The 22,032-nt window shown below is 50.3% G+C and overlaps 1 protein-coding gene and 1 long non-coding RNA gene across 7 annotated transcripts in view; one reads left to right on the top strand and one right to left on the bottom strand.

Moving 5' to 3' along the window:
• Positions 1-20,751, top strand: part of PHKA2 (phosphorylase kinase regulatory subunit alpha 2) — a 92,336-nt gene extending 71,585 nt beyond the window's left edge. For 2 of the 6 annotated variants that reach the window (XM_030806605.1, XM_030806607.1), the window contains 14 exons: positions 2,634-2,722; positions 4,664-4,797; positions 5,544-5,700; positions 6,496-6,575; positions 6,780-6,858; positions 6,970-7,099; positions 7,735-7,836; positions 11,985-12,103; positions 12,874-12,903; positions 14,354-14,407; positions 16,213-16,383; positions 18,342-18,395; positions 19,124-19,324; positions 19,862-20,548. In XM_030806605.1, the coding sequence (XP_030662465.1) occupies positions 2,634-2,722; positions 4,664-4,797; positions 5,544-5,700; positions 6,496-6,575; positions 6,780-6,858; positions 6,970-7,099; positions 7,735-7,836; positions 11,985-12,103; positions 12,874-12,903; positions 14,354-14,407; positions 16,213-16,383; positions 18,342-18,395; positions 19,124-19,324; positions 19,862-20,032 (1,571 nt within the window). In that variant the 3' untranslated portion in view covers positions 20,033-20,548. Of the gene's footprint in view, positions 1-2,633; positions 2,723-4,663; positions 4,798-5,543; positions 5,701-6,495; positions 6,576-6,779; positions 6,859-6,969; positions 7,100-7,734; positions 7,837-11,984; positions 12,104-12,873; positions 12,904-14,353; positions 14,408-16,212; positions 16,384-18,341; positions 18,628-19,123; positions 19,325-19,861 lie in introns of those variants that run through there. The other 4 variants (XM_030806603.1, XM_030806604.1, XR_004028673.1 and 1 more) reach the window with 4 other exon arrangements.
• LOC115833244 lies at positions 18,561-20,313 on the bottom strand. Its single transcript, XR_004028676.1, has 2 exons — positions 20,180-20,313; positions 18,561-19,381 (listed from the first exon to the last, which is right to left on the bottom strand). It is a non-coding gene; the product is annotated as an uncharacterized LOC115833244 (long non-coding RNA).
• Positions 20,752-22,032: the final 1,281 nt, after the last annotated feature.

The raw sequence follows: 22,032 nt of genomic DNA, 5'->3' as shown, positions 1-22,032 counted from the left end.
AAATTAGCTGGGCGTGGAGGTGCGCACCTGTAATCCCAGCTACTTGGGAGGCTGAGGCGGGAGAATCACTTGAACCTGGGAGGTGGAGGTTGCAGTGAGCCGAGATCGCACCACTGCAGTCCAGCCTGGGCAACAAGGCGAGACTCCATCTCAAAAAAAAAAAAAAAAGAAAATATTTTTGTACAGCTGTACAATCTGTGTTTTAAGCTGTTATTACAAAAGTCAAATTTTTAAAAATTTAAGTTTATAAAGTTACAGTAAGCTAAGGTCATTTAGTATTAACACTGTGTGATGAATTGAGTGCAGCGTGAGTGTAGAGTATTTATGAAGTCTACAGCAGTGTACAGTCATGTCCTAGGCCTTCACATTCACTCACCCCTCACCCAGTCACCCAGAGCAACTTCCAGTCCTGCAAGCTCCATTCATGGCAAGGGCCCTATAGAGGTGAACCATTTTTCAACTTATATACCATATTTCTTTTTTTTTTTTTTTGACAGGGTCTTGCTCTGTCACCCAGGCTGAAGTGCAGTGCCACGATCAGGGCTTACTGCAGCCTCAGTCTCCTGAGCTCAAGCGATCCTTCTGCCTCAGCCCCCCAGTAGCTGGGACTGCAGGCATGCACCATCACACCCAGCTCATTGTTTTTGTTTTGTTTTGTTTTGTTTTGTTTTTTAAGACAGAGTTTCATTCTTCTTGCCCAGGCTGGAGTGCAGTGGCATGATCTCAGCTCACCATAACCTCCGCCTCCCAGGTTCAAGCGCTTCTCCTGCCTCGGCCTCCAGAGTAGCTGGGATTACAGGCATGTGCCACCACACCTGGCTAATTCTGTATTTTAGTAGAGATGGGGTTTCGTCATGTTGGTCAGGCTGATCTCGAACTCCCAACCTCAGGTGATCCTTCCGCCTCAGCCACCCAAAGTGCTGGGATTACAGGTGTGAGCCACCACGCCTGGCCTACCATTTTTTTTTTTTTAAATTTTAGTGGGGATGAGGTCTTACTATTTTGCCCAGGCTGCTCTTGAACTCCTGAGCTCAAGAAATCCTCTCACCTCAGCCTCCCAAAGTGCTGGGATTACAGGCATGAGCCACCATGACTGGCCTATACCATATTTCTACCGTACCTTTTCTATGTTTAGACACACAAATACCATTGTGTTACAGTTACCTACAGTATGCAGTATAGGAACATGCATACTGGTTTGTAGCCTAGGAGCAATAGCCTCTATCATCCAACCTAGGTGTGTAGTAGGCTGTACCATCTAGGTTTGTGTAAGTACACTCTATGCTGTTCATGCAGTGAGGAATTTGCCTAATGACACATTTCTCAGAATGTATCCCTGTCATTAAACAATGCATGACTGTATATATTTTCTGTAATGTTAGTGGAGGGTTGGAAGGAATTAAAATTACAGTGTGTATTCAATTCACAAGTATAACCTGGAGGTCTATAAATGCCTTTTAAATACGCATCATCTTTACCTTGAAAACTTCCTGTTCTCCTGAGATGACATGCTATAGCCTGGAAGACAGGGATGGCTTAATGAATAAATATCGATAATTATAATATCCAGAGGTGGTTGATAAACAAGCCCTACTGCCCGGCAGTGGCAGAGTGAAGTGCATACTGGACCAGAAGCCAAGACGCCTTGATTATGGGAAGTGACCTTGGACAAATGGTCTACCCTCCCTGGGTCTCTCAGTTTCCTCATCCGTAAGAAAAAGAGGTCCGGTGAAATCACTTCTGAGCTTCTTTCCAGTCCTGGGATGTTATATCATTTTTCCTGAATTCCAGGAGGGAAAAGCGAAATCCAGTTCCCAAAGCAAGATCTATGCCCTGCTCACTTCTTACTCCCAGATTTAGCACATGAGGTGGCTACATGATAAATTCTTGTTGAAGCTGAACTAAATAAGTGATCTTTCCTTCTGTTGGTTTGTGTTAGATAAGGAGCAGCCGCCATACTTCTCAAAAGAAGTATTGGCCGGGAACAGTGGCTCAAGCCTATAATCCCAGCACTTTGGGAGGCCGAGACGGCTGGATCACCTGAGGTCAGGAGTTCAAGACCAGCCTGACCAACATGGTGAAACCCCATCTCTGCTAAAAATGTAAAAATTAGGCCGGGCCTAGTGGCTCGTGCCTGTATTCCCAGCACTTTGGGAGGCTGAGGTGGGTGGATCACCTGAGGTCGGGAGTTCGAGATCAGCCTGACCAACATGGCGAAACCCTGTCTCTACTAAAGATACAAAATTAGCCGGGCGTGGTGGTGCATGCCTATAATCCTAGCTACTTGGGAGGCTGAGGCAGGAGAATCACTTCAACCTGGGAGGTGGAGGTTGTGGTGAGCCAAGATCTCGCCATCACACTCCAGCCTGGGCAACAAGAGCGAAACTCTGTCTCAAAAAAAAAAAAAAAAAAAAATTAGCTGAGTGTGGTGGCGTGTGCCTGTAATCCCAGCTACTCAGGAGGCTGAGGCAGGAGAATTGCTTGAACCCAGGAGGCAGAAGTTGCAGTGAGTCGAGATCACACCAGTGCACTCCAACCTGGGTGACAGAGTGAGACTCTGTCTCCAAAAAAAAAAAAAAAAAAGGATTGTTCTTCCTCCTCAGAATAACTCTCTTTATTCTTTTGTTTTCCAGTTGTTCCCATGACTTTGCCGACTAAAGTTCTAAGTGCCCACCGTAAATCACTGAATCTTGTTGATTCTCCTCAGCCACTCCTAGAAAAGGTAAAGTATATGGAACAGCTTTTTTTTAAAAGTATGTTGTTCTACAATGCAGGATTAGTCCCCAAACTCTTTCAAATGGCTAAACTCAAAAGAAACAGCATATTTCTCGATATCAGGGACCTTTCAGTTTAGAAGCTCTGGGCTTGGATGTGAACCCAATCACTTTGTTGTCTGGAATCTGACTTGCATCAATATGTAAATTGAATTTGATGCAAACCTTTACATTTTGCCTGTAGAAAAAACTACTACCTTGCTGCCTACTCATCACAGTCTATGTAGCCACTACAGGAAATAGCTCACTACCTAGCCCCGCCTAACTATTTAGCTGGCCAAGGTGGGACTACTTGTGGAACAGAGTACAGGACTCTTTGTTCCTAATGGCCTTTTAAAATTTTTCTTAGAGTCTCGCTCCGTCACCCAGGCTGGAGTGCAGTGGTGTGATCACAGCTTACTGCAGCCTCAACCTCCAGGCTCAGGCAATCCTCCCACCTCAGCCTCCCAAATAGTTGGGACTACCAGCGTGCGCCACCATGCCCAGCTAATTTTTGTATTTTTTGTAGAGACAGGGTTTTACCATGTTGCCCAGACTGGTCTGGAATTCCTGGGCTCAAGTGATCCTCTCACCTTAGCCTCCCAAGGTGCTGGGATTATAGGCGCAAGCCACTGTGCCTGGCTCCTAATGCTCTTAATGTAAGAAAAAACAGTAAAAGATTCCTTAGGATACTGCAGGAAACAGATGGGCATAAAAAAATTTAAAAAATAAGATTCCTCAGGAGAATAAAATCTCAGGCTGTTCCATTAATTCCCGCAATTTGTTATTTTATCCAGGACTCTTCCCTGATTCTACCCCACATGAATAGACTCAGTGCCACTCAGTGCCTGTTGGAGAAGATTTTACCCTGATTTCAATTTTAGGTTGTTTAAAACATCCTTTTTGCATTTGTTTTGCTTCCAAATAACTATACCATATATGCAGCATGGTGCAGAAAGCAGGAATAGAGGAGCGAGAGGTCACCTCCAACCCCTCCTTAGCTCTTGTGAGGGCTTTTCGGCTCCATCTAGAAGCCGCTTGACACCAGGCAGATTAACAAGAAAAGGCATACAAAGGTGATTAGCTTTCTGGGTACATGGGGATCTTCACAAGAGAGTGAAGTCTGAAGAAGTGGTCAAAGCAAGATGCTTTTCTGCTTTTTAAACAAAGAGTGATAAATTTGAGAAGCTAGGACAGGACAAGGAAAATCTGGCTAGAGGCAGTTATTAGGAGATATATACACGGGGCGTGTGAAACTAGTGGAAGATAAGGGTTCCTTGGGTAAGTGTATTTATACAGGTCCGTTGCCGCCCCCAGTTCCTGGGCTCTGGTGATATGGGCTATTTTCGCACCCTAGGAGTGTACCCCTCCCAGAGGCATCCTTATGGCTTGCTGCCTGCAGAAAGAGACAGGTCAGCTACCCCTTTCTGAAACTACAGTTTTTCCAGTGTTTTCAACTCAAAATAGTCAATGTACCAATCTGGCATATTTGGGGATAGCACATCCTTCACACCTTCAGCTCAGTGAATGATCACCAAGCCAGTATACCTGGATCAATGACCACCTTCTGTGCCCCCCTCCCATCTCTTTCTCCTTTTCTGGTCCAGAGATAACTGCTGTCATGATTCCTAACACCAGAGGTTAGTTCTGCTTGTCTGTGAACCTTCCATAAATAAAACTCACATATATTTTAACCTATTCAGTCCAGTCTCTTGCAAATGTTGACCAGCACAGTGATTCACTGATCAAAAATAGCAAAAGCCTATAAATAAAGAGGTACAAAAAGTCATTGAAAACTGGAGCACAGCACAGCAATAGAGTTCCAAGACCAGATTGGTGTTTCACTTCTTGATCTTCCAAAAGTTCCATGCCTAGCCCATCTCCCTGCTTTCCGGCTCTTGTATGACCAGGTTCCTGAAAGTGACTTTCAGTGGCCTAGAGATGACCATGGTGACGTGGACTGTGAGAAGCTGGTTGAGCAGCTGAAAGATTGTTCGAACCTACAGGACCAAGCAGACATTCTGTACATTCTTTATGTCATAAAGTAAGTGTCTGAGTCCATTCGGGCAGTTATAACAAAATACCACGAACAGGTTGGCTTAGGAACAACAGAAATGTATTTCTCACAGTTCCGGAGGCTGGGAAGTTGAAACTCAAGGCCGATTTGATGTCTGGGAAAGCCTGTTTTCTCATAGATGGCGTCTTCTCATTGCATCCTGACATGGTGGAAGGGGCGAGTGAGCTCTCTGGCGTCGTTTTTATAAGGGCACTCATCTCCTTCAGGAGGGCTCTGCCCCCCTGACCTGATGACCTCCCAAAGTCCCCACCTCCTAATGTCATCATTGTGGGGGTTAAGATTTCAACATAGGAATTGGGGGAAAACAGACATTCAGGCCGTAGCAGTAAGTTTATGGTCTTTACTAGGCTAAGCTTTCTCAGTTCTCCTTAATTTTTTTCCCTAGTATTCTTGGCCTTCTAGCCAGCCCAGGTCATGATTATATTCACCCCAGTTACCCAGGATCACCAGGAATGAAACTTCTATCCCCTTCTCTGCCTACTGATGCTGGTCCCCCAGGATGAGAAGGCTATGTGAGGCCAGGAGGCCACCACATCCTGATGTTAGGCTTCTGTTTCAAAGGACATAGGGAAGCTTTGGTCGGGCGTAACCCTCTCAGTGAGACTCAGGGGCACTGGGAGAGCCCAAGCGCTGTGCAAAATGCACAGTGATCCATTCCTCTCCCAGTCTAAACATCCTGGACTATATTTCTGGGTTTTTCTACCTCTTGGCAGGGGTCCCAGCTGGGACACAAATCTCTCTGGACAGCACGGGGTCACCGTTCAAAACCTTCTCGGCGAGCTCTATGGGAAAGCCGGCTTGAACCAGGAGTGGGGTCTGATTCGCTACATCTCAGGCCTGCTCAGGAAGAAAGTGGAGGTCCTGGCTGAGGTCAGTGCGACTGTGCCGGCTGCCCATGTGTGCTCACTAGCTCGTGCCCCCTTCCTCTTCCACTTCCAATCTCCCAGTTATACCTCTTACTTGTGAAGGAGCCCCATTCTTTAACCCACAGGTGGAGCGGGCCCTTCTCTCCTGCCTGCCTGCTGCTCCAGGAAGGCGAGCAGAGGGAAGGAAATGCAAGTGGATTGGTTTTGTTCTTTCTTAGCTACGGAAAAAGACTCGCCAGGAAATCAAATGAAAGTGCTCTGTGGCCTGGCAGCCTCTTAGAGCTCTCTTTTTTCACACATCCACAGTACAGTGATCATTAATATTTATTACCCCAAGGCCAGGCAAAATCCAGAGCTGCTTTCTAAGACACTCGAGTTCAGTGTCATGATGGTAAAATGATGGCATTTATTAGATGTGAATAATGGGGAAACGGGTAATTTAGGAATTGAATATGGTTATTAACTCTTACCATCGGTATCTTCAGACTCATCCCTGTCTCACTCAATAGCAGGGAGTCCAATGTGTTTGCTAGTGGATGGGCATTAAACGCCCACTGACGGGCCCTTCAGAGCCAAGCCTGGGGCCACACATTGGAGACAGAGACCACAGACACCCAGCCCTGCCTGGGTTGCTTAGTCTGGTGTCTAGGTATGAATTTTCCAAATCAAGGGCAACATGGGTCATAAAGTTTATAAAGGTAAATGTACGATCTGATTGGCAGTGTCTCCTCCCCACTGCCTGTCGTCTTTGCCAGTCTCTCTCGCGCTCTGCCTCTCACCCTTCCTCTTAACTGCGCAGGCCTGCACGGACCTGCTGTCGCACCAGAAGCAGCTCACCGTGGGCCTGCCGCCCGAGCCCCGGGAGAAGATCATCTCTGCGTAAGTCTTCAGCCTTGGGGACCTCAGGTTTGCAGGGGAGCCATGGGGAAAACATCAGCGCTTCCCAGTGTTCGGAGGAGGGGCTTTTTAAAGGCACTCTCACATGGATGCATCTAGCACAGAAAATAAGGGTGTTCCATGAAGAGCGAGGAGGCACTGTCTCAAGACACCTCATCATGTTCGTTACACAATGCTCCTTCCTAGGCCCCTTCCCCCAGAGGAGCTCACAAAACTCATCTACGAGGCCAGTGGGCAGGACATCAGCATTGCCGTCCTCACGCAGGTCTGGGGCTGGTGTGGGAGGGGCTGGGCCACAGCCTTCCTCAGAGTGGAGGGGACCCTTCAGCCACTCACCCTGTCTCTGAAACCCTATCTCCGTGTGTGTCTGCCTCAGGAGATTGTGGTTTACCTGGCCATGTATGTCAGGGCGCAGCCCAGCCTCTTTGCGGAGATGCTGAGACTCCGGATTGGACTGATCATTCAGGTGATGGCCACGGAGCTGGCACGGAGCCTGAACTGCTCAGGTGAGATGCCCGCAGCTCCTGCAGCTCCCGCCGCACCCCACCCCGACCACCCGGCCACGGCCTCCACTCTCAGGGGAAGACCTGCTTAGGTTATCTCGAACCCAGCATCCAAGCCTGTGGCAAGCTCAGGCCTTACCAGCTTCTCTCATTTAGATGGAACTCCCATCCACGTGGCATAGAGCTGAAGTTCATAAGTCAGGGAGAATGGGGCTCTGGTGATGTTTACTATTACAGCCTCAAAGGCGATGCGGAATCTTCCGCCCTGTACCTGACATCTAAGCTCCTTCCTGGATGCCCTTGCTATGAGATGTCACCCCCATTTTATAACACCTTCACTGGGAGAAACCCTACCAATTTGAATATAAAAATCCATCATGAGACATCCAGCGTTGGGGATCATACATTGTGAAACATCGTGTGTCTAAGAATTAAGCAGATACATGATTTAAACGGCAGCATTTCGAATCCCCACGGAACAGTGCAGTTCAGCCCCAAAGCAATAGTGAGGTTCTCCTGAACAGGGGGACCTGCCACGGCATCTGCTGTCACCTCCCTCCCCACCCACGTCCACCTGACCCTACCTTTACCCACCACCAGCCCTGTGTCTGGGACACTTACAAGATATTTGTTTTTAGGAGAAGAGGCTTCTGAAAGTTTAATGAACCTCAGCCCTTTCGATATGAAAAATCTCCTGCACCATATTCTAAGTGGGAAAGAGTTTGGTGTTGAAAGAAGTGGTAAGTCCCATGCTCCTGTTAACGTCTTCAGGGAGCTGCCTCCTTTACATGCAGCAGACATGAGAACCAGCACTGTGGGGCATAGCGAATGTGGGAAGGGAAGGCTCCTACCTGAAGGAGATGAACAGAGTCCTAGGCTCAAGCTTCCTGCTTTGGGGGCTTTGGGACTCGCTCGCAGCGTGCTGGGCGAGCTTTTCTTGCCCAGGTTGGCACAGCATGTGGGTGTGGTATACCGCCTCCTGTAGCCGTAAGCACCTGGCACCATCACTTATGCAAAAGTGTTGGCTGGGCATGGTGGCTCATGCCTGTAATCCCAGCACTTTGGGAGGCTGAGGTGGGTGGATCACGAGGTCAGGAATTTGAGACTAGCCTGACCAACGTGGTGAAACCCCGTCACTACTAAAAATACAAAAAAAATTAGTCGGGCATGGTGGCACGCGCCTGTAATCCCAGGTACTCAGGAGGCTGAGGCAGGAGAATCACTTCAACCCGGGAGGTGGAGGTTACAGTGAGCTGAGATCGCGCCACTGCGCTCCAGCCTGGGCGACAGAGCAAGACTCTGTTCTCAGAAAAAAAAAAACTGGTAGAAGTGTGGGGGACCCCGAATGCCAGGGTGAAAGGGCTGTCCTTTCACACCACCTGAGCATCCTGGCCTTTGGTTTGGGTAAAAACATTCTCAACCCAGCCTCACATCACCCTCCACAGGGCAGGGAGGAGACCCCTCTGGGACCTCACAGCATGCTCGAGCTAACTTATTTTGCTTTGTCCTGCCTTGCTCACTCTGTTTTTATCTGAACCAGAACCCTGCTTGCAGTGCTGGGAAACATAATCACCCAAGTCCTGGCGTGATTCTTGTTCTCAAATGTTCCCTAATTATAATTGAAGCAATTATCATTTCTCCTCCTCATAAAAAAGCTAAATGATTTGCAGGCACGTTGGTGAATTTATTTCATCAAGCCAAAGAAATGCACTGTGGGCTATCATTCCTTTTATTTAATAAGAAGGACATTGGGTACTTTGTATGTTTCCTGATCATGTGCTGGCTGCAAACAAAGACAGCATCGTGCAGTCAGATGTGTTTTGGTGGGTTTTCTCCTTTCCTGAAGGAGGGGTGCTCAAAATGCTTTTGCAAAAGTAATTTCCAGTTCTTTCCAAGGCAGAGTCCTTGAAATGGTAATGTACGAGATAAATATTTAATGTGTTCTGCTCATCATTATAGTATTCATGGCTTGACACAGATAATTACTAAAAATTTGTCATTAGATGTACAGCTATAGATGCTATGAAACTAGGAACCGAGTAATGTCATTTGAAAGTCATAAATATGTGTGATTGCAAGCAAGAACAGAAGACATGCTGTCTTTTTAACATATAACATCATTTGTTAGCTGTCCTTTGTAATTGCTCAATTTTTGTAAATTAGGAAGCCCAAATAGGCTTGGAATTTTGATTAAATCCTGAGATGTCTGAGATAAATGTTTCCAGCAAACACCCACCCCGGACAGCCCCTCTTGTAGCTTCCAGACCCTTCTCCTTCTGTTTTCCGCTTTCCTGGGTCTGTCCTTCCTCCCCAGCTCATCACTGAGTCTCCCTTATGGGCTCCTGCCTCTCTGCTGTCCTTTAAATGTTCTTGTCCCCAAGTTCCTTATTTGTTACTACTCCTCCTGGACAGTGCCCTCCACTCCCATGACTCCATTGGGGTCAGGTGGGATGGTGAGGGTTGCAGGGGATGCTGCCCGAGGAGGTGACCTTTGAGCTGGGCCTGGCTTGCCAGCACAGGCAGATGCCCAGTGCGGTGCAGGTGGCCGGGAGTCGAGGGGAGGTAGGGCTCGAGTTGGTAGAGTTTCAGGTGATGCTGGGAAGACTGTTTGGCCTTTGTCCTGAAGACAGCTAGACCTGGGAGGCTTTGGAGTGGGCAGTGATATGATCATACTTGCCTTTTAGAATGATTGCTGTGACCACAGCACAGAGGCCAGGCTTGTGGGTGGTGGGGCTAGGGACAGGTTTGAGTCCCGAGGCTGGTGCGATAGGTTGGGAGTGAGAGGTGGTGGCCTGGTGCAGTGCATCAGTGGCCTCTGGTTGCCTCCACCTCCAGCCCCTGGCAGCCTGGCTTTCCTAGCACTTCCCCCTCCAGCCCGAGGCCCTTCTCCAGCTGCCACCTTCATTTCATTTGGCACCTCGCCCTCAGGCCTGGGCATGGGCTCTCCTCCAGGCACCGCTGTGGCACTGAATTCTCCTGCATTCACACCTGCACCTGCTGCCCAGACAGGGCCTGGCACCAGGAGGCCCTCTGGATCATCCAGCCCATGGCCACAGCTGCCTGGGGTGCCAGCCCCTCAGGCCCGCAGCAGTTTTGTCATTTTCCGGGGGCATTCCGAGGGTCACATGGGACTGGGGACAGAGCCCAGCAAGGTCCATGTGGGTCCTACACATTAGTCATGACGAACCCTTTAGAAAAATATTAATAAAAATAGGATTGGTTATATCATTGACCAGTCAACACTTACCAGATCAAACTCCATGCGGTCATGAAATATGATGTGATAGAATATTTAATGCCAGGGAGAGACATTCACTATACAAGTACAAAAAGGCAGGTCACAGAACCATACTTATGTCCACAGAATGTATGTATCCATCTCATGTTTCTGTATCTATACGTATGTATGTGATGATACTGTTTTGTTAGTTAAAAACATACACAGTCATAGGAAAAAAAACTGGAAGGATCATGACTGAAATATCAAGAGGTGTTAGTTCTAGCTTCTGTAGTTCAGTGGTCTCAGTTGTCTGCAAGGAAGGTGTGCTTTGGGGTTTTTAAAAATTTTTATTTATTTCTAATTAAATATAGATACGAGGTCTCACCATGCTGCCCAGGCTGATCTTGAACTCCTGGGCTCAAGCAGTCTTCCCACCTTGGCCTCCCAAAGTGCTGGGATTACACGTGTGAGCCACCGTGCCTGGCCTCGGGTATGTTTTTTGTTTATTTTTTGAGACGGAGTTTGGCTCTTGTTGCCCAGGCTGGGGTGCAATGGCGCGATCTCAGCTCACCGCAACCTCCATCTCCCAGGTTCAAGCAATTCTCCTGCCTCAGCCTCCCGAGTAGCTGGGATTACAGGCATGCGCCACCACGCCCAGCTAATTTTGTATTTTTAGTAGAGACAGGGTTTCTCCATGTTGGTCAGGCTGGTCTCGAAATCCCGGCCTCAGGTGATCTGCCCGCCTCAGCCTCCCAAAGTGCTGGAATTATAGGTGTGAGCCACCGCGCCTGGCTGGGTATGTTTTATTAGAATAATTTTTTACTTATCCAAAAGCAAGGGTGGGCACGGTGGTTCATGCCTGTAATCCCAGCACTTTGGGAGGCTGAGGTGGGCAGATCGCTTGAGCCCAGGAGCTCAAGACCAGCCTGGGCAACATGGCAAAACCGTGTCTTCACAAAACATACAAAAATTAGCCAGGTGCGGTGGCACACACCTGTGGTCCTAGCTACTTGGGAGGCTGAAGCGGAAGGATTGCTTGAGCCCAGGAGGCAGAGGTTGCAGTGAGCCAAGATTGCACACTCCAGCCTCGGGAACAGAGCAAGACTCTGTCTCAAAAAAATAAAAAATCATGGCCGGTTGCGGTGGCTCACACCTGTAATCCCAGCACTTTGGGAGGCCGAGGTGGGTGGATCACAAGGTCAGGAGTTTGAGACCAGCCTGGCCAATATGGTGAAACCCTGTCTCTACTAAAAATACAAAAATTAGCCAGGCATGATGGCGGGCGCGTGTAATCCCAGCTACTTGGGAGGCTGAGGCAGGAGAATGTCTTGAACCCAGGAGGTGGAGGTTGCAGTGAGCCGAGATCGTGCCAACGCAGTCCAGCCTGGGCGACAGAGTGAGACTGCGTCTCGAAAAAAAAAAAACATATCTCACTGTGTAAGGGGCTTCCTGGCCACTGTGTTATAATGGTGCATAAGTACTCTGCACCCTTCCGTTTACTCCTTTAAGAGCTGAGTGCTGCACCCGTGCTGCTCTCGGTGCTGGAGACACAGCACTGGCCAGGCAGAGAAGGCCCTCATTGTCAAGTGGGGGAGACGGGGGCAGATCCTGCCTCGGGTTGGATGCCGTAGAGTTCCTAAGAACCACGTGTGTGTGTTTCCCACCCAGTGCGCCCTATCCACTCCTCCACATCCAGCCCTGCCATCTCCATCCACGAGGTGGGCCATACCGGAGTCACCAAAACTGAGAGGAGTGGCATTAACAGACTGAGGAGTGAAATGAAACAGGTAAGAACACCTCGGTGGCAGCGAGGGACGAGTTGTGGTCTCCCTACCTGGGCTTACCCCAGAAAGCGACAGAAACCTAGGGCATGAGTCTGCAGCCCACTGTCTGTAGAGTGGGAAGTCCCTTCTGTCTGGGATCTGAACACACCCCTGTCCCCAGATAGATATCCCAGAGCCAGTCATGCGCACCCTCACCCACTCATCCTTAACCTTAACGTGATGTTCTCATGAACGTTCCAGAAAATACCCTTGTCCATGTTTGCCTCTGTTCCCGAGAACCACTCCTAGGAGTGGGCCACAGCCATTGAAAAAGTAGAGTCATGCAAAAAGTCACCGAATCATCTGTGTCCTTCAAACGAAATAGCAAGAGGGCTCTGGAAATAGACCGAATGCCCATGATACTTGGATTCTCCACCAGCCACAGGGGTCTCTTTTCTTAGTTCACCTTTAATTCCTGGTAAAAAATCCTTTTGAACTGACCCCACAGGGCCGCAGCTCAACATCGCAGTCTTAATGTGCTGGGTGCTGTGCTAGGCCTTGCCCGGGATCCATGCTGGGAAAGAGTTTCCCTCTGACCATGAGAAATGCACTCGAATTTTCTGCTCCATTTTAAATGCTGGTCATGACCCACTAAATTGAGTCCATGATGCACTCATGGGTCACCCCCTGCGGTTTGACCAACATGGCCCTGGATTAAGAGAGAGGGCAATAGAAGAAGCACACGTTCTTGGCTCAAAGCTGGTTTTGATTTCCTGATGTATTTTTGCTTTCAGATGACTAGGCGGTTTAGTGCTGATGAACAGGTGACACCCCTTTGCCTTGTTCGTCCTTTACTTCCTGTTCTTTCTGGCTTGAATGTGGAAAGTGAGGCTGTGACTCTGCAGCGTGTGAATGTGTGGAGGGCGGCTCTATCCAGCAAATGGGCTGGGGCACAGGCAGAGAGCAGGACTCGAGGGCAGGAGAGACGACCTTGCCCCATGCCTTTAAAAATAATCTGTTTCTCAAACTCTTGGGCTTTGTAGGGTACTTTGCGAAAGAGATCATCCAGGCTCTGCCTCAGTGGGAGTTTCTATTCAAAAAGAGGGAACTAAATAGAAAACTAAATAGGGGGAAATGCGGTCATTGGTTATATCAGTAGAAAGAATGCTGCTATTCCTGTCCTCAGATCGCCTGGGGGGACTTAACCCTGGAAGGAAAAACATGTAAGGATGCTCTTCTTTTATATCACCCTGGTGACATATGTTCTCCTCCCCCCTCTGGGAAACTGGAGTCGCATTTCTAATATTTTGATGTGTATTACCACAAGAGCCTAGAGGAGACATCTTAATGACATGTAAAGGCTGATTCCACATGTTGTCCAGAGGTAAAACATGCTTTATCTCTCCTAATTTATGCTGTTTCCAAGTAGGGAACTGGCTTTTCAAACATCTTCCCTTGCCAGCCACTCGGTGGCATCGTCCCTCTGTCCCCACATCCCGATGGCCTGACCGTGGGTGAATCTGAGTGGTTCCCTCCGCCTCCATTTCATGCTGTTCTTGCGTGTTATGGGGACGAAGTGATCACTTCTGTTCTTTGCTGGGCTTAGAGTCACCTAGCTAGTACAAACTTTGACCACTTATGTCAAGGAACATATTATTTGTTCCAAAAATGTAATAGGTATTATGGTATTTTCAATCTCTAGTCTCTTTTGCAAGACTACCGTGTAGATAGCACACTGTACCCTTGCAAATTAAGGGTACATTCTAGATTTTTAGACGAGGAAATACTTATTTGGCCAAAGGTATCAGCCTGATCATCATATTCATTCATTTAATGAATATCTACTGAATGTCTGTTAGGTGCAGCATGTTAGTGTCAGCTGTAGGTGTTTGGTTCATCTGTAGATTTTCACAATTCTTACCATAAAATATGAGCATTTCATGGCTGTGAGTTTGGAAAATATATTGTGTCCTAACTTGATGATGCACCCTCCACATACGACAGGAACATTTAATATTTACGTTCAATGGTAACAATTCATGTTTTTAAAAAGAGCAGTTAGTCAGTTTCACGTGGAGTCGAAGCCCAGAGCGGTGCTTGCAGGTGCCCCTGCACCTGAGCTTGCCTATGTGTGTTGCTGTGGGACCTTCTCTGCGCCCGCATTCTCTGCTGCTGCTTTCTGTGGGTGTTTCGGATGCTGCTCCGTGACCCTCCTCTCTGCTGTGTCTCTTGGTGTCATTGCTGTCAACTGAGTGGATTCTTTTTGTTTTGTAGTTCTTTTCTGTGGGCCAGGCCGCGTTCAGCAGTGCGCATTCCTCCAAGTCTGCGGTAACAGTGCCTCGGGATTATTGTGTCCGTCCCCGCTCCTCCTCGCGTCCTTCCTCATGCTCCCACCTCATGCCCAACTTCTGAGGATTCGAGCAGGGCTGAAGTGTTTTCAGTGGGATGCTCACAGGCTCCTCCAACTGGAATTCTGAGGAGGGTAGAAAGAAGGCCCCAAAGTGCTTGCACTGAGCTTTGTTCTCCGTCTTAAGCTCTCAGTTCTCTGCCTGTGCTCCTTGGCACAGTGTGGGTGAGGAGTGTCCTTCTCACCAATTCCCAGAGCTTCTGGAAACTTCGGGACATTAGTTCCATGCCTCCTTATGGAGCCAAGATGCAGTCTGCACCTGCCATGCCCCAGATCCCGTGCAGGGCTCGGATTGCGCTCACCACAGAGCAGAGGCTGAGTCTTCCTCCTGAAACTGGAGGGCCCAGATTGGCTGAGTCATTGAGGAGTGCAGCTGTAATTACTTTTATTTGTGTCTAATTGTTGCTTTAAGTGACAGTAATGAGCCCAATGGAATAACCCAGCCGAACTGTCTTTTCAAAATAAGATCTGTTGAAATCCAAGTGCTGCAGAAAGGAGAGCTCCGCCTCCTGCCCTGCTAGCACACTTCAGGATTTCACTTTAACCCTTTACATTTGACTGTGCACATTTGGTATGTGGCACTGTCGAGAAATGAAAGCGCCGATAGTCCCAGGCAAAGAGATGTGTGAGCGTGAAGGTTATCCCTTCTCGACCTAGAGGTCTCGAAGCTAGAAGCCCCGCAGGGCAAGACAGAAGGCTGGGAGCTTTGCCGCAGGGAGGGGATGCGCCCCCACTCACGGAGGCCCGCCCCGCCAGCGGTGGGGAGCCTCTCAGACAGTGCCCCCCTCTGGTGCCTGAATCAGTACAGCCATTGTTGAAGTGGGAAGGAGATGGCGCCCTCTTCCCTCACTTCCACAAAGTCAGCCCCAGTTCAGAGGCAGCCATTGCCCCAAATTAAGATAAAGCCCAGTGCCTAATAGGGAGAGCCGGAAGTGGGATTGCAAAGGGTGGGTGAATGGACCCTGATCTGCGAGGTCCTTGCCACTAAACATGGGCTTCACTGTTTGTCTTCCCCCGTGTCATGTGTTGCCTTCTCTGTGGTTCCTGTCCTGTGGAAAGGTGTCTGTCACTTCTCTGTGGCACTGCAGCAATGAAGTGGGCACTATGGAGTTTGTCTCCCTGGGCCATGGGTGCCTGCTCCGAGGGCCCATTGTCACCCTCAAAGCTCTCACTGCAGTGCCACAGGCGCCACGTGCGGGTGACAGCTGCCCCTCATGGGCACTTAGCACATACTAGGTATGCCTCAGGGGCTTCTGTGTCTCCACGTGGCGAAGGCTTCCGGGCAGGTCTCTACAGGATGCCTGACTGTGTCCCCACTGTGCAGATGAGACTGAGGCCCAGAATCAGTGTTCATGGCAGGGCCAGATGGCCTCAGGTGTGTCCTTGGCACCGCTGGCGTTGAGTGGGGATTAGCACTCCGGCAGTCTGACCCCCAAGCCCGTGCCCGCCCTGCTCGGCCTCCTCCTTATGGGTTCTAGCTTTGGGGGTGGGACCGCCTCTCGGGGGGCCGGGCACAGTGTAGCATGGAATGAAGTGATCAACCCAAAGTATGCGAGTCATCTCGCATCAGGAAACAGGCAAGGTGGACTGGAGGAACCGTGTTCCTCTCTGGCAAGTGGTGTTCTGGCATTTGTGCCTAGGTCGCAGGGCCGCCCTTCGTGATGGCGCACTTTCCCTGGGGCACCTGCTGCATGGCTTCTGAGGCCCCAAGCTGTCTGTCTTGCAGAGGTCCAGCACCCCATCCTCGCCCACTGGCACGTCATCCTCAGACTCGGGAGGACATCACATCGGCTGGGGTGAGCGGCAGGGCCAGTGGCTGCGCAGGAGAAGGCTGGATGGGGCCATCAACAGGGTCCCGGTGGGATTCTACCAGAGGGTGTGGAAGATCCTCCAGAAGGTGAGCTGAGACGCAAGCTCCTGGGGAAGTGAACCGTCCCCTTACTGTCCTGGCAAGGCATGGTGGCACCTCCAGGCGAGCAAACAGCCGTGAGGATGGCTTCTCTGCCTCAGCGCTGTTGGCACCTGGGGCCGAGGCATTCTCTTCTAGGGGGCCTGTGCGTGGTAGGATGTCTACAGCATCCCTGGCCTCTACCTGCCAGATGCCAGCAGCCATCTCTCCTCCCCACCCCACCCCCGTGTGACAACTATAAGTGTCTCCAGGCATTATCAAACGTCCCGTGGGAGGCAGATCACCCCGGTTGAGAAGCACAGCACGTAAGACAAGGTGGCAGTCTAGGTTGTGGTTGTGTGGGACCAACTTGGACGTATTTTAGGAACATAGAAGAACAGGGAAAGGCTGGGAGGCTTCAGATGAAAACCCCATAAAACCACCCAGAGCAGCCCCTACAGGCCCGGAACCTGGGATGACAGTTCAGGAGGGGCCTGGAGTAGGCCAGCCCACTGCCCCCCGCCCCCCGCCCCGCACATCCAGGCAGGAGTAGTGTCCCTGCTGTTCAGCGATGTGACTGAGCCCTACCCTCCCAGGGTACCTGCCATGTTCAGTCCCAAGGTGTATAGAGGTGGAGAGCTTCCAGTTTGGCCCCAGGTCCTGTGTGCCCTGAAGGCACAATCTCCCTCACACCCTGGGGCCCCACTCCCCTCAGCCAGCCAGCTGTTGCGCTTCCCATCTGCCTGAGGCTGTTCACGTCTCCCCAGCGGTTGTCCTTGGGAACTGTGGTGCGTGTACCCGAGCACAGGAGTACCTCCCTGAGCGCCTGTTGTCAAGGAGGGGCAGCATTCTCTGTACCCCCCCAGTGTCTCCCTTCTGCATCAGCCCGAGAGAGTTTGTGCAGCTCCCTGGGCTGCAGCAGGCCCTCCCTGTCTTTTCCCTTGAATGGAAGGACAGTATGCCTCACTTAAAAGCTGTGCAAACCAAGACATTTTTTTCCCCCAGAACTATTTTTTAGTTCATTTCACAGTGGGAGAGACGAGAAAAAATAATCCCAGTGACAGCATACAACAGCCCCCTTCCCAAAGCCATGGCACTACTTGCTCAAGGTTCTTTCTGCAACAGGGGCCCCAAGGTATTCCTCACGACCACCGCAGGGGGATGTGAGGAGGTCGGAGCAGGCCCTACCCGAGCAGCTGGACTCCCGGGACCCAGGCAGGAGCCTGCAGGGGCTCATGGTGCTTGCTCCATTTCCCACCTCTCTTAAGGGGATGGGAGTGTCCATTGCTGTTCTGCCCTCAGCCCACTGGGGACGCTCCGGGCCGGGGTGCTGGGATTTAGAAGGTGGCCAGGTAGACTAGAACAAGCTGTTCCTAGAAAATTTCCCCACTCTTCCTGGGGCATCACATGCTTCCGCTCGGACTCACTGGCGCAATACCAAGATATTTCTATTATGAAAAAGCATTTTATGTTGAGCTGGCACTCGATATTTATATACATGGGTGTGCATGTGCATGTCTGTGCATGTGCTGGAGGCTTTTGTGATTGGTGCTTATTATAGAAATCTCAAAAATAGATGCTTGCAAAGGCACAGAAGCATCCCTTCCCCAGCAGGAGCCATGAAAATCCCTCTTTATTATGGCACCAAAGGGGCCTCGCAGCCGCCAGGGCCCAGTTGCCAAGTACAATGTGGAGCCTCCCAGGAGGACTCGGCAGCCCCCTAGGGCATTGTTCGGGGGAGATCTGAAAGATGCCTGCTGGGTTCCCTAGAATTGTTCCATCGAAAACACAGCCTGTGGGCAGCGAGAACAAGCTCTCTAAAAATAACTGACAGTCTGGCGTGTCCCAGCCCTCATATGGGTTTCCAGGGCAGAGGGTGCTGTGTGTGCATGCGTGTGTGTGTGTGTGTGCACACGTGCTTATCCTGTTCTGGAATCTGACTGAAATGCGCTGTGTTCTGCCTCCAGTGCCACGGTCTCTCCATCGATGGTTACGTCCTCCCATCCTCGACGACCCGAGAGGTACGATGAGAAAAACGCAGAGGCGGGCCCCTCTATGGGTTCACAATAAGGCCTTCATTGCATGGACTCTGACCTCTTGTGCTCCTTTTGGGCTCATTCTAATTGACAGGCCATTTGTAGTTCTGAGCTGTCTAGCCACTTCACCCTTATATTTATCTGGCAAAATGTCTTTCCTGCATTTATGGGCATCGGCCTTTTTCTTCACCTGAGATTCAGCATTCGGGGCTAGCAAGCTCTTTGCATTTGCCAGACACCCCTTAGAACCCTGTTGAAAGAAAGGAGCCAATCTCCATGCCACCCTGGCCCGCCCCACGGGCAGCCTTCTCGGCCCTTTTCTCCAACTAAAAACAGTCATCATCCCCAGGTGATTTGTCATTCTTTTTAACATGGATTTTTTTAGTTTTACCCCACCCAAAGCACCATGCTTCATGCTGGAAGGAATAATGAAGAGGAAAGAGAAACCAGAAATGGTCCCTGCTCCCTGGAAGCTGTAGTTGATTGGGGGAAGGGTAGATAAATCAGGCTAGGACAGGCTGGCTCCTGGAGGCACACTCCAGCCTCCTGCTCTGAGGGCCACTGCCGGCAGGATCCAGCGAGTGGCCAGAAAAGGGGCAGCAGTGGCGCTGAGCCCCGAGCTTAGGCACTGCTACGGTCACCCTTGGTTACTCGGTGATGATAGGGCTGCATTTGTCCTCTCACTGGTGGTTGCCTGCCTGTCCCTTTGGTAGATGACCCCTCATGAGATCAAGTTTGCTGTCCATGTCGAATCGGTGCTGAACCGCGTGCCACAGCCCGAGTACCGGCAGCTGCTGGTGGAAGCCATCATGGTGCTGACGCTGCTCTCGGACACGGAGATGACCAGCATCGGGGGCATCATCCACGTGGACCAGATCGTGCAGATGGCCAGTCAGCTGTTCTTGCAGGACCAGGTGGGGGTGCCAGGGAGCCGGGTTGGCTGGCATTTATCTCTGTTGAGGCTGGAGATTCTGTGTCCAATAGGAAAGAATATACTCGAACCAAGAAAATGTCATCACAGATGGGGAAAAAAATGTCAACCACTTGCTTAGAAAATAGTACAGTGGCCACTTGGGAAATCTCAAGACCTTTGGGGATGGATAGGCCTGTCTCAAGGCAGGTTTTTGTCCAAACACCACCACTTGCAACACATGTGACCCTGGGTGAACCCCTTACCCTGTACACAAAGTCAAGTTCAACAGAATAGTCCTCATTATAGTCAGGAGCTGCAAACTAGGGTGTGTGATAACAGAGCGCAGTGCCCAGAGAGGTAGGGCATTCCCCCTGGCAGCGCTGGCTTCGTGCCCTCAGAATTGGAGCCTCTCAGAAGGCCAAGGCTCTACTAGAGCAACCCTCACCCTGCCCATGTTGACCCGCTGCCACCACCACGCAGAACCGTGACGGGGAGCGGGGGCTCCGCTCATTGTCCCCTCTGCCCTTTCCTACTGCAGGTGTCGATTGGAGCTATGGACACCCTGGAGAAAGACCAAGCCACAGGAATCTGCCACTTCTTTTATGACAGCGCTCCGAGTGGGGCTTACGGGACGATGACCTACCTAACAAGAGCAGTGGCTTCTCATTTGCAGGAATTGTTGCCCAATTCGGGCTGCCAGATGCAATAGGGTCTCACCTGGAAACATGATCACACTCTCAATCTGTCACGTGCCCCCTAGCCTTACTGGGAACCTTCTGTCCCCCAAGATCCCCTGTGCTATCAGGAAAGCATGTCCCATCAGAAACACTCTTGGGGGGGCAATGGCAGCACTCACCCTGAAACTGATGTATATTAAAGCCACAGAGACAGAGCTGAGGAATCCTGTGTTCCCCCGCAAGGAGCGCCCCGGGATCATTTTCTAGGTTCATTTCTCTGGAACATTTGCCGTAGCATCTGGTCTCACGGACTCTGAGGAGGAATTGGAAATTGGTCTCTTTTGAGTGCAGAGGGAACTGAGACGCCAGCTTAAATTGGCTCTTGCAGAGAGTTACAAAAATAGTTTCGATGAGCTAGTGACACATCCTAAAGATGCAAAGATCCTCCCGGCGGCAGTAGCCTTGACAAGGGCCACCTCTTCACAGGATGCAGTCTGTCTGTGCACCAAACTCTTCACCAAATAGAACGCTTGTGTCTCTCTCTGGAATTGGGGTTTGCTTGTGCCTTGCTTGCTTTCATAGCCTTCCATTTTATTGGCATGGCTGCCTTCATGTAATTCTCTATCCCCAAGATTTAGAAAATTCCTGTTCGTTCACCTTGGCTGATGGTCTTCCAGGGTTTTTATCCTGGCTGTCTATGAACTAGGGTTTTCTCCTGCCTTAGGAAAAATCCTGCATCTTCTGGAATCTACAAAAAAGGCAAGTCTCCTCTTATAGCCAGGCAAGCAGTTGTTTTAGGGCTAGACCTGTGGTCCCTGCTCGTGTGGGGTGAACACCCCACAGTGGATACTGTCCTGTGCTCTGGGTGAGGCGTCATAGGGTGAGCACAAGTCAGCAGTGCCATGGAAGTGAACAGGCATGTCCCTGCAGAAACAATGCTTCCCTCTGAAAAATAGAGCCAGGCTAGGAACCTGTACCCTCTTGGTAGAAGCACTTTGGTCTTCACTCTCTTGGGTGGGTGCAGTCGGAGGCACAGATTGGAGGAGAGCAAGGTCGAGTCAGGTGTCTGTCAGGGTCTGGCAAATCTTTTGCCAATGCCCTAGCAATGGAGTTTCTCTCCGGGCATTGTCTTACCTTGGGGGAAGGAAACAAAACAAAACCAATGGGAAAACCGTTTCTGTAAATAATAATAAACCTTGAAAGACAAATGCTCACCTAGTGGCCAGGAGGTGCGCTCTGTCTGGTGGAGAGCAATGGGCTAGATTGTGGTGGACTCTGCCTCGGAAACAGAGACGAGGATGTGGGATCATTTCCTCGGACATCTGTATGGAGATGCAGAGATCACCATGCCTTAGCTGCTTTGAGTGGGCATCGTGATGCCCAGTGCCCCTCAGAGCCAAGATGCAGTACTGATGGTTATTCCTGAAGCAGAGGAGAGGCAGGTGGCCTCAGGTGCCTGACAGCTTCCTGGCAGAGTCCTCTTTGGGCTGAGTCAAACCCTTTGCAGTCTAGAAGACTCAGCACTCCAATCTTGGTGTGCAGGCTCTGCCCACATGGGACTTCCATGCCCTTGTTTCCATTTCTTCCAAACCATAATGCTGTCCCCTGCAGAGTAGTTAGGTAAAGGAAAATCCCCCAGAGTCTCTCCATATCTGCTACAGTGGGCTTACGCGTTTCTTGCATTTGGGGGGCAGATCCCAGAGACAAGGAGGGTGGCACGTGAGCAGACATGGCGCCAGGCCCCTGCCCCCTTGGGCCACCCTGTTCCCTCCCCATCCCACAACAGCCGCTGACCAGAGCAGCTCCCTCGCAAGCCGGTTTGCTCCCTTTGCCCCTGAGGCTCCACGGGCTGCAGCCTCCCAGGTCTGGGGGGTCGCATTTTCATAGCCTTTGCATGTGTGTGTGTGTCTTTAAGACATGCCCGACAGAAACAAGAGTCTTGGAGACGACACATATTTCACCTGCCCCGTGGATCATTTCAAACAGATAATGTGGGAAAGGTATAAGAAGGTATAAGTCATGAAAATTGTTC

This window comes from Nomascus leucogenys, chromosome X (genome assembly GCF_006542625.1).
Source record: "Nomascus leucogenys isolate Asia chromosome X, Asia_NLE_v1, whole genome shotgun sequence".
Lineage (NCBI taxonomy): Eukaryota > Metazoa > Chordata > Mammalia > Primates > Hylobatidae > Nomascus > Nomascus leucogenys.
This window is presented reverse-complemented; position numbering and strand designations above follow the sequence as displayed.